This window comes from Capra hircus, chromosome 7, assembly GCF_001704415.2.
Source record: "Capra hircus breed San Clemente chromosome 7, ASM170441v1, whole genome shotgun sequence".
NCBI lineage: Eukaryota > Metazoa > Chordata > Mammalia > Artiodactyla > Bovidae > Capra > Capra hircus.
This window is the reverse complement of record NC_030814.1, coordinates 23,634,248-23,645,994: the sequence shown is the minus strand read 5'-3', so window position 1 is coordinate 23,645,994 and position 11,747 is coordinate 23,634,248. Positions and strand designations below refer to the sequence as shown.

General features: G+C 41.5%; 1 protein-coding gene across 2 annotated transcripts in view; it reads left to right on the top strand.

Annotated features, from left to right (window-relative positions):
• RASA1 (RAS p21 protein activator 1) overlaps positions 297-11,747 on the top strand; it is a 102,192-nt gene continuing 90,741 nt past the window's right edge. Inside the window, exon 1 of one of the 2 annotated variants that reach the window (XM_013965775.2) lies at positions 297-1,425. In XM_013965775.2, coding sequence (XP_013821229.1) covers positions 896-1,425 — 530 coding nt within the window. In that variant the 5' untranslated portion in view covers positions 297-895. The remainder of the gene's footprint in view (positions 1,426-11,747) is intronic. The other variant, XM_013965776.2, reaches the window with a different exon arrangement.

The following is an 11,747-nucleotide window of genomic DNA, read 5'->3' as shown; positions in this document are numbered from 1 at the left end:
GCGCTTCCCCACTGGCTCGGGACTGCTAGCTTGGCCGCGCCTCCACGCGCTCCCCTCGGCTCGGGACAGCGAGCGCTACCGCACACCGCGCGTCCCCGCCGCTTCCTTCCCTCCAGAGTCTTCCTTTCCCTCCTCCAGACCCAGCACGCCACACCCCCACCCCAACCCACTGCCTCCGCGCGGGGAGTGCGCCTGCGCAGAAGCTGCCCTCTCGCCCCTCCTTCCCCGCCCTTCCTTCCCTCCGCCCCTCCTCCCGCGCCCCGCCTTCCTTTCTCTCGTCGATGTCACTTAGCGCTCCAGGTTGGGAGCCTTTAGGTTGATTTCCCCGCTACCCCGCCCCCCTTCCTCTTTTTCTCCCCACCCCTCCCGCCTCAGCCCGGTGGAGGATGAGGCGGCCGCAGTGGCCCCAGCCCCTGCAGCGGCACCGGCGGTGGTTGCGGTGGGGGTGGCCGGAACTGGGGTGGTGAAGAAGCGGTGGCGGCGGCGGCGGCGGCTGAGGGAGCAGCAGCCGCCTCAAGCCGCTTTCCCCCCCACCTCGCTTCCCTTCCTCTTTAGTGCAGCCAGGAAGTTTTTCGCTTCTGTGCATGTGTGTGTGTGTGTGAGTGTGTGCGCGCGCGCGAGTGTGGGTGTGGAAGGTGAAGGTTTGGGCGGCGTTTGTGCAGGCGTTGGGGTTTTTTGCCCACTTCTCTTCCCGTAACCCGGGGAGCTCCCGAGCCTGGGCTGTGGCCCGGAGAGGGGGCGCGGCGGCAGCGGGCTCTCTCCTTTTGTTGTTGTTTCCTCCGCCCGGGGAGTTGAAGAGGGGACGCGCCTGGGTGGGGCGGCTCGGAGCCCGGGCCTGGTGGCCCCTGGGGGCTCCCGGGCGGGCAGGGTAGGGCCGCGTAAAGCGGGCTTCAACATGATGGCGGCCGAGGCCGGCGGTGAGGAGGGCGGCCCGGTCACCGCCGGGGCAGCGGGAGGCGGCGCGGCCGCGGCCTCGGGTGCCTACCCGGCGGTGTGTCGGGTGAAGATCCCCGCGGCCCTGCCCGTGGCCGCCGCCGCCCCCTTTCCTGGGCTGGCGGAGGCCGGCGTGGCCGCGACTCTGGGTGGCGGAGCCGCTCTGGGGTCAGGCTTCCTGGGACCTGGGTCTGTGGCGGGGGCCCCGGGGGTAGCCGGACTGTCAGCCGGAGGCGCTGCCGCCGGCGTGGCTGGTGTCGCCGCCGCCGCCGCCGGACCCGGCGGGGAGATGGCTGAAGCCAAAGGGACCACTTCGTTGCCCACTGAGACCTTCGGGGCCGGCGGCGGTTTCCCTCCTCTGCCGCCGCCGCCTCCTCAGTTGCCCCCTTTGGGCGCTGGCCTGGGAACAGTGGACGAAGGTGACTCTCTGGATGGACCAGAATACGAGGAGGAAGAGGTGGCCATCCCGCTGACCGCTCCTCCGACTAACCAGTAAGTCAAGACCGGCGTTTTGGGGGAAGCTGACTCCTTGGAAAGAAATAGGAAAAACAGGTCTAGTTCTTTTCAGCTGTGACTCGTAGTGCTTTCAGCTGTGACTCGTGCTTTCAGCTGTGACTCGTTCAGAAAAAGTTCTGAAGCTCAAGGTTCCGTGCGTACGGATTTAATTTGATCACTCATCCTCCCTACAGGCACACTCCCTGGCGTCTTGGTATATTTATTGCTCCTCTGGGAAGATGTAAAGTTTTCAAGATGGGAAGCATGGGAAAATGTGTATCCAGGGAGAACCGGATATGGTTCTGTCCCTTGCAGATTGAGGTGGCGTCCTGGGATTCAGCTGAGCTTGCAGCTACCGAGGCAGTCGTAGTCTGTATTAACCTGGTTGCATTCCCTGTTGAAGCTAGACAATTAGTGAGAAGCTTTGAATATTTGAGGGAATATCGTGGTAGTATTGTTTGAAAAGTGCCTTGGTCGGATTGCTTTGTTTTTGTTGCCCTGCAATTCCCGGCTTCTTGGCTGTTGAAAGCACTGCGATGCAGAAAAGTCTTTGGATTGCTTTTGAGAACGTGGGTCAGCGAGAAAGGAAAGTTCTGTTAATTACTGGTGTGATTAAGGGCCTGTACTCCAACAATATTTAACATGTGCAGTAGAATTCCCGTTTACTAATATGCTAGTATAATTCTTCTGTAAGTTGAAACTTTGTGAGTACAGTATTGAAACGAACTAGAATTAATATTGTGCTTCCCTTCAACACCTTTTGTTGGTGGCAAATACAGTATTCTATTTGAAAATTAATTTTGACAATCTTCTGCAGAATATACAGGACAAATGACTTACATATATATATAGTACTTTCTCCCTTGTTCTCTTCATAAGTGAACTTAGGTTTGGATCTTGAGAGGAACATGTTGATGGGCAATAGGCAAAACTTGTTTTATAGATCCCTCATATCTGTCTTAATTGTCCTTTAGAATTTTGACAACCTTGGTGAGGTATCAGAGGAAGAAAGATTTGATTCCTGTGTTGACAATCACTCTAGACAGTTGAAGGTATTTTTTGTGTCTGTGTTTTTTTTTCTTTTTTTGGATAAGCTTCTTTAGAAAATTTAGAAAGGACTTAACAAATTAGGGCATTTTTGACTTAAGGCTACATACATCTTTTGATGGAAAAGTAAAGTTAATCTTATGTCAGCCATGGGACAGGGGAGTTTTATTCCTTTTATATTGTTCATCATGAGTTCAATTTTTTGTCTAATTTAATTTCTGCTTATCATTTCTTATTTACATATTGCAGACTTCTCTGAAGGTGTTCTGAAAGTATTAAAAATTCAAAATTTACAGCTCTGTTTACACATCTTCAAGCCTTTTTTCAAAACTACTTAAGTATTAAGGGCCCTGTGGTTATGATAAAGTTCAGCTTTTCATAATGAAAGAATATAGTCTTATGCTAGTTCTTAACTAAATTGAATAAGGCATATTTAGTGTGTTGCAGTTCTAAGTTTTTTTAAAAATAGAATTTATTTGTTAGAGCAGTTTTAGGTTCACCGTAGAAGTGAACAGAAAACACAGTGTTCCAATTAAATTTTTAATAAATATAAATGAGAACCTAAGAAAAATTATTCTTGTGAGAAATCCATTGTAAGATTTTCATCATTTGTGTTTGGGAATGAAAATATTATTTGTGTAACTCTGTATATGAGAATTGTTCATGTTCTAAAAAGTATCCTCCATTTCACTATAGTTTTTAAAAGTTGCCAATGAGAAGTACAAATTTCCCTCTCTTCTTTGTCTTAGATATCAACCCAGACTTACTGGAGGCAATACAGTGTAGGGGTTAAGGTAGAAAATCTGAAGTTAGACAAGATTTGGGTTGGAATCCTGACTCTGCTACTTACTAGCTGTGTGATCTTGCAAAGGTCAGGTTCCCCATCTGTAAAATGGGGTAATAATGCTATCTCCCTCATATGATACTTAAGGTTAATGAGAAATCCCTGAATGTATTCAGCACAGTAACTGATACGTAGTAAGTGTTCAGTAAATTGGCTCAAGTAGTACATAATTTTATCATTAAATTGCTTGTCAATTCTATAGGAACTCCCATGCTAATAGCTATTTGAGAGAATGTTTTGAATTCCACGGGCCTGTCTACCATGATTAATTATATCAAAATTTTTATTTTAACCTTATAAAGGCTTTCAGCAGGTGAAGCAGGTTTAGAGATGGAATTCAAATGTTTTCTCTAAATTCCTAATTTTAAATAAAGGGAAAAGCCTTAGAGACTTAGGTAAATAATGTCAAACCTTTCATTAAAGTATTGAAGAATTTTTTTTGGCTAAATTAATATATGATTACCAGTGACTTGTCACTTTAGTTATTGATTACATGGTATTAAGGAGGTTTGAGTTCGCAGTGGTTTGTTAGATAGACTAGGGCTCCCGAGTCACAGAGTTTCAACAGTGTGTCCAGGTTGTTCGGTGCTGTTGGTCACAAAAGAATCAAGTGACAATATGTAGATACACTAGTGCAAGTATAATAACACTATTATTTTGTATCTTGTTTCTCTGTGTGCATGGTGAATCATTAGCCTCATGTTTATCACTGAGCATTTTCATTCATTTGGTTAAGGCCAGAAGTTTAAGTTTGTATAATTGTAACTATTACATTTATTTAAATACTTTTTTGTTTTTGCAAAATTTAGGAAAAAATTTTTAAAAGAAAAATATTTTCTGCATACATTTTTTATGTAGAAAATGTCCTGTATCTAAAACAGCTAATATTTTTTTTTTTTTCCAAGAGAGAAAAGTTAAAGGAGTTTTTCACGATACTTCATTTACTATAATGGAGCTTTTTTCCGTGGTCCTCCTCTTCTCTTACTTTCTTCCTCAGAGGTGAGGGCTGACAGTAAAGTAGTATAGTTCCTCTAGTCCACCTTCTGTTACGTATAGAGATTTTAAACTATGAGCCTGCAGTAGCAGGAGCTTCTTGGGCTGAATCCAGTTGAGAGATACACATTGCTTGCTCTTAGTGTATTTGGAGCATTGAGTGGATTAGTTGCCACTTTTAAAAGCAGCAAAACTTCATGTTTAAGAAGTCTTGATTTCTAGCATCACTTGAGACTTGGCTTTACCTGGTTGCTGTTAGTGCTTGAGAATAGTTTTCTATAGCTGAGTAGTGATTGCCCGACTTAAGTTCTGAGCTCTACAGTTAACTGTGGTCTCCACCAGGCTTGCTTCACCTTTGATATTATTTGTGTGGTGTCTGGCTAACTAGATCTTACCCTGGACCTAAGATGCAAGTTTTCTCAAGCCTGAAGGTGGAAGAAAAAATAAATAAGGAATGTAAATAATACCTTTCGTTTCCTTAAAAATCATCATACTGTTTGTATAAAAATATAAAGCATTCTTAAGTCAAATCATTGTTAAATGTTAGTACTAAGGCATGTAGTGTTGATCAACTTCGTCATTGATTGCGTTATAACTCTGGGTGAGTCATAATTTCTTAATAAAAGCGGGAGTGAGAATTGCAGAGATTAGGTGTGGACATAGTGACCACAGAACCTGAACATGACCAGATATTTGTCTGAGTAGGAGAGCAGTGTAGTAGGGGCTTAATTTAAGGGAGACAGCAATGAGTAAGATACTCCTTTTCTTCATGAGTCTCTCTTCCAAGAGAGTTTTCGATCTAGGAGAAAGTTAAATGGGCTTCCCTCTTAGCTCAGTTGGTAAAGAATTTGCCTGCAATGCAGGAGACCCTGGTTGGATTCCTGGGTTGGGAAGAGCCACTGGAGAAGGGAAAGGCTACCCATTCCAGTGTTCTGGCCTGGAGAATTCCGTGGACTGTATATGCCATGGGGTCGCAAAGGGTCAGACACTATTGAGCAACTTTCACTTTCAGAAAATTAAGTAACTTCAATAGCTGAAGATAAATATCATGAGTAAAGTATGAGCACATGGTCATGGGGGTTAAAATAATAAGATCTGTATAATTAGAATCAGTAAGGTTTTAGAGGAAAAATAGCAGGTGTGTTTTCAGTGCTGCTTAATTTATTCTGAACAAGAGGTAACTGATTCCTATAACCTTTGCCTAATGATTCTGTCAGGTTAAAAAGAATTACAAATTAATGAAGATAATTTTTTGACCTTGCGTAAAGTGTGTGTCCTCAGTTCAGTCACTCAGTCATGTCCACCTCTTTGCGACCAACCTCATGGACTGCAGTATATGAGACTTCCCTCTCCATCACCAGCTCCCAGAGCTTGCTGAAACTCATGTCTGAGTTGGTGATGCCATCCAATCATCTCATCCTCTGTTGTCCCTTTCTCCTCCTACCTTCAATCTTTCCCAGCATCAGGGTCTTTTTCAGTGAGTCAGTTCTTCGAATCAGGTGGCCAGAGTGTTGGAGTTTCAGCTTCAGCATCAGTCCTTCCAATGAATATTCAGAACTGATTTCCTTTAGGATGGACTGGTTGGATCTCCTTGCAGTCCAAGGGACTTTCAAGAATCTTCTTCAACAACATGGATCAAAAGCATCAGTTTTTTGGTGCTCAGCTTTCTTTATGGTCCATATCTCACATCTGTACGTGACTACTGGGAAAACCATAGCCTTGGCTAGATAGACTTTTGTGGGCAAAGTTATGTTTCTGCTTTTTAATATGCTGTTTCGTTTTGTCATAGCTTTTCTTCCAAGGAGCAAACTTTTTTTTTAAATTTGTTTATTTTAATTGGAGGCTAATTGCTTTACAATATTGTAGTGGTTTTTGCCATACATTGACATGAATCAGCCATGGGTGTACATGTGTCCCCCATCCTGAACCCTCCTCCGACATCCGTCCCCATCCCATCACTCAGGGTTGTCCCAGTACACTGGCTTTGAGTGCCCTGTTTCATGCATTGAACTTGGATTGGTTATCTATTTCCCATATGGTAATATACATGTTTCAATGCTATTCTCTCAAATCATCTCACCCTTGCCTTCTCCCACAGAGTCCAAAAGTCTGTTCTTTACATCTGTGTCTCTTTTGCTGTCTCACATATAGGGTCATTGTTACCTTCTTTGTAAATTCCATATATATATGTATGTGTTAATATACTGTATTGGTGTTTGTCTTTCTGACTTACTCCACTCTGTATAATAGGCTCCAGTTTCATCCATCTCATTAGAATTGATTCAAATGCATTCTTTTTGATAGCTGAGTAATATTTCATTGTGTATATGTACCACAGCTTTCTTATCCATTCATCTTTGGTGGACATATAGGTTGCTTCCATGTCCTAGCTATTGTACACAGTGCTGCAGTGAACATTGGGGTACACATGTATCTTTCAGTTCTGGTTTCCTCAGTGTGTATGCCCAGCAGTGGGATTGCTGGGTCATAAGGCAGTTCTATTTCCAGTTTTTTAAGGAATCTCCACACTGTTCTCCATAGTGGCTGTACTAGTTTGCATTCCCAACAGTGTAAGAGGGTTCCCTTTTCTCCACACCCTTTCCAGCATTTATTGTTTGTAGACTTTCTGATAGCAGTCATTCTGACTGGTGTGAGATGGTACCTCATTGTGGTTTTGATTTGCATTTCTTTGATAATGAGTGATGTTGAGAATCTTTTCATGTGTTTGTTAGCCATCTGTGTGTCGTCTTTGGAGAAATGTCTGTTTAGTTCTTTGGCCCATTTTTTGATAGGCTCATTTATTTTTCTAGTGTTGAGCTGCATGAGCTGCTCATATATTTTTGAGATTAATTCTTTGTCAGTTGCTTCATTTGCTATTGTTGTCTCCCATTCTGAAGGCTGTCTTTTCACTTTGCTTATAGTTTTCCTTTGTTGTGCAAAAGCTTTTAAGTTTAATTAGGTCCCAACTGTTTATTTTTGCTTTTTATTTCCAGTACTCTAGGAGGTGGGTCATAGAGGATCCTGCTGTGATTTATGTCAGAGAGTGTTGTGCTTATGTTTTCCACTAGGAGTTTTATAGTTTCTGGTCTTACTTTAGATCTTTAATCCATTTTGAGTTTATTTTTGTGTACGGCATTAGGAAGTGTTCTAGTTTCATTCTTTTATAAGTGGTTGACCAGTTTTCCCAACACCAGTTTTTAAAGAGATTGTCTTTTCTCCATTGTATATTCTTGCCTCCTTTGTCAAAGATAAGGTGTCCATAGGTGCATGGATTTACCTCTGGGCTTTTAATTTTGTTCCATTGATCTATATTTCTGTCTTTGTGCCAGTACCATACTGTCTTGATGACTGTGGCTTTGTAGTATAGTCTGAAGTCAGGCAGCTTGATTCCTCTAGTTCCATTCTTTCTGAAGATTAGGAGCAAGCATCTTTTAATTTCATGGCTGCAGTCACTATCTGCAGTGATTTGGAGCCCAAGAAAATAAATTCTGTTACAGTTTCCGTTGTTTCCCCATCTCTCTGCCATGAAGTGATGGGACCGGATGCCATAATCTTAATTTTTTGAATGTTGAGTTTTAAGCCAGCGTTTTCACTCTTTCACTTTCATCAAGAGCTTCTTTAGATCCTCTTCACTTTCTGCCATAAGGGTGGTGTCATCTGCATATCTGAGGTTATTGATATTTCTCCTGGCAATCTTGATTTCAGCTTGTGCTTCTTCCAGCCCAGCGTTTCTCATGATGTACTCTGCATATAAGTTAAATAAGCAGGGTGACAATATACAGCCTTGACTTACTCCTTTCCCAATTTGGAACCAGTCCATTGTTCCATGTTCTGTTCTAACTGTTGCTTCTTGACCTGCATACAGATTTCTCAAGAGGCAGGTAAGGTGGTCTGGTATTCCCATCTCTTTAAGAACTTTTCCGTAGTTTGTTGTGATCCATACAGTCAAAGGCTTTGGCATAGTCAATAAAGCAGAAGTAGATGTTTTTCTGGAACTCTCCTACTTTTTTGATGATTGGCCTTAATATTGGGTAAAGTGATTCCTCTTACCTTTCAGTTTGGTTTTAGCTATTCTAAGACTTGTGTCTTCACATAAAAATTTTACAACAGGCTTGTTCATGTCTACAAAAACTTTGTTGAAAATTTCATAGAAATTGCATTAAACCTTTAGATCTGTTTTGGAAGAGTTGACATCTTTACTGTATTGACATGGTATGTCTCCATTTATGTAGTTCTTTTTTCTTTAATCAGCGTTTTGTAATTAATAGTATATCAGTTCTGTATTAATAGGCTTCTCAGGTGTAACTAGGGGTAAAGAACCCACCTGTCAGTGCAGGAGATGTAAGAGACCTGGGTTTGATCCCTGGTTCAGGAAGATCCCCTGGAGGAGGGCTTGACATTCCGCTCCAGTACTCTTGCCTGGAGAGTCCCATGGACAGAGAAGCTTGGCAGGCTACAGTCCATAGGTTTGTACATAGTAGAACATGACTGAAGCAACTTAGTATGCATGCAATCCTATATTATACCTGTTTAATTTGTACTAAATTTTTTTGTTTTCTTTGAAGCAATTCTGTTAATATTACTGTGTTAAGTTTCTACATGTTTATTGCTAGCATATAGAAATGTAGATTGATTTATGTATGTTGGTCTTGCACCTTTGACCTTGCTAAACTTATCTTTTAGTTCTAAGAGACTTTTTACAGATTCCGTAGGATTTTCTACATAGAAAATCATGTCAACTGCAAATAGGGAGTTTTTTTTTTTCCTGATTTTTATGTTGTTTCTTGTCATATACAGTGACTGGAAATTCTATACTGTTGAATGAGAGTGGTAAGAGCAGACATCCTTACTTTGTCCTTTGTCTTAGGTGGAAAGCATTTAAATGTTTTTTACCATCAAATATGATGTTAAATGTAGTAGGCTTTTTTGAGAAGAGTGTATATATAGATGCTCATAATTAAGTTGAGGTAGATCCATTCTGAAGGAGATCAGCGCTGGGATTTCTTTGGAAGGAATGATGCTAAAGCTGAAACTCCAGTACTTTGGCCACCTCATGCGAAGAGTTGACTCATTGGAAAAGACTCTGATGCTGGGAAGGATTAGGGGCAGGAGGAAAAGGGGATGACAGAGGATGAGATGGCTGGATGGCATCACTGACTCGATGGACTGAATCTGAGTCAACTCCGGGAGTTGGTGATGGACAGGGAAGCCTGGTGTGCTGCGATTCATGGGGTCGCAAAGAGTCGGACACGACTGAGCGACTGAACTGAACTGAGATTGCCTCTCTTCCTAGTTTACTCTGAGTTTTTAACCATGAAAGGGTGTTAGATATTTTCAAATTCTTTTTTGAGTCAATTTATGTGATCATATGATTTTTTTCTTTAGCATGTTGATGTGGTGGATTATACTGATTTTTTTAAAATATTGAACCAGCCTTGCATGCCTGGAGTAAATCTCATTATAGTATGGTGTATGCTAAGCATTGCTGAACTCAGGTTGTTGATATGTTGAGAATTTTTGTCTTAATGAGAGAAATTCTTCTCTAGTTTTCTTGTGATATCTTTGTCTTGCTTCATTATTTGAGTAATACTAGCCTCATAGAAGGAGAAGGCAATGGCACCCGACTCCAGTACTCTTTCCTGGAAAATCCCATGGACGGAGAAGCCTGGTAGGCTGCAGTCCATGGGGTCGCTAAGGGTCGGACATGACTGAGCGACTTCACTTTCACTTCTCACTTTCATGCATTGGAGAAGGAAATGGCAACCCACTCCAGTGTTCTTGCCTGGGGAATCCGGGGAACGGGGGAGCCTGGTGGGCTGCCGTCTATGGGGTCGCACAGAGTCGGACACGACTGAAGTGACTTAGCAGCAGCAGCAGCAGCCTCATAGAATGGGGTAAGGACATGTTCCCTCTTCTGCTCTTTGGAAGAGTTTTTGATGTATTGGTATTAATATTTGGTAGAATTTTCAGTGAAAACATTTCAGCCTGGGATTTATTATTTCTTTTGGAGATTTAAAATTATGAATTCACTTTAAAATGGTTATATAAGTTATGTTTATTTTATTTTGGCAATATGTGCTTTGGTTTTTTTTTTTTTTTTTAAGTTTCTTGAGGAGGAATTTAAGATTACTGATTTGAGACTTTTCCTGTTTCCCAAAGTAAGCATTTAATGCTGTGGCTTTCCCTCTTAACCTTTTTGGCCTTGCATATTCTGTATCTTTTTATATGTTGTGTTTTGAGGCATTATACCATCCCTGATAGCTCAGTTGGTAAAGAATCCGCCTGCGATGCCGGAGACCCCAGTTCAATTCCTGGGTTGGGGAGCTCCCCTGGAGAAAGAGAATGGCTACCCACTCCAGTATTCTGGAGAATTCCATGGACTGTATAGTTCATGGAGTCACAAAGAGTTGGACATGACTGAGCAACTTTCACTTTCAGTAGTAGCTAGGCCGTTTTTAATGGTAGCCATGCCTGAGGGTTCTAATTGAGCCATATTCTCGCCATCACTTCTATTTTCTGTTTTTTATTTTTCTTTTTGGATAATAGCTATTCTGATTGGTGTGAATGGTTTCTCATTGTGTTTTGATTTGCATTTTTCTACTGAATAGTGATATGGAGCATCTTTTCGTGTGCTTACTGTCCATTTGTATATTTTCTTTGGAGAAATATCCAAGTCCTTTGCCCATTTTTTAGTCAGGTTTTTTCGGTTGAGTTTTGGGAATTCTTTATATATTCTGATTATCAGTCCCTTTTTGGATAACTGGTTTGCAAATATTTTCTTTTGTTCTGAGAGTTTGCTTTTTTACTTTGTTGATAATATCTTTTAATAAACAGGTTTTTAACTTTGATTTCTAGTTTTTTATGAACTCCAGTATTTTATGCCTATATAGTTTTATGCCTATATATTTTATGCCTATATATTTTATGCCTATATAGTTTTTATTTCACCCATTTATTATGATTAGGTTTTAACTCTTGAGGAGAATGGCAGTCTCTTGAGTCTATTTACCCATATTTTTGCTTTTCCCATTGTCCTTTCTTCTTTCTTCATGTGCCAAGAGTCTTGTTTTATCAATTGAAGAACTTTTTTAGCCACTCTTGAAGAATATGTCCGCAAATGACAGATTCTTTTAGTTTTTCGTTTGCCGTCTATGTCTTTGTTTTCCCTTAATTCCAGAAACATAATTTTGTCAGATACAAAATTCATGGTTGAGAGTTCTTTTTTCAGTGCTTGAAAATTTTTTTGTTACTTTCTTTGCCCTATGTGGTTTCAGATGAGAAAACGATCATTTGAGTTGGTGTGCCCTACATCCTTTCTATGTAGTTGCTTTCAAGAGTTTCCTTTGTTTTCAGATACGTGTGTCAAGTTGTAATATCTGTGGGTTTACCTGTCTGTGGTTTGCTCAGTTTAATACATAAATTTACACCTTTCTCC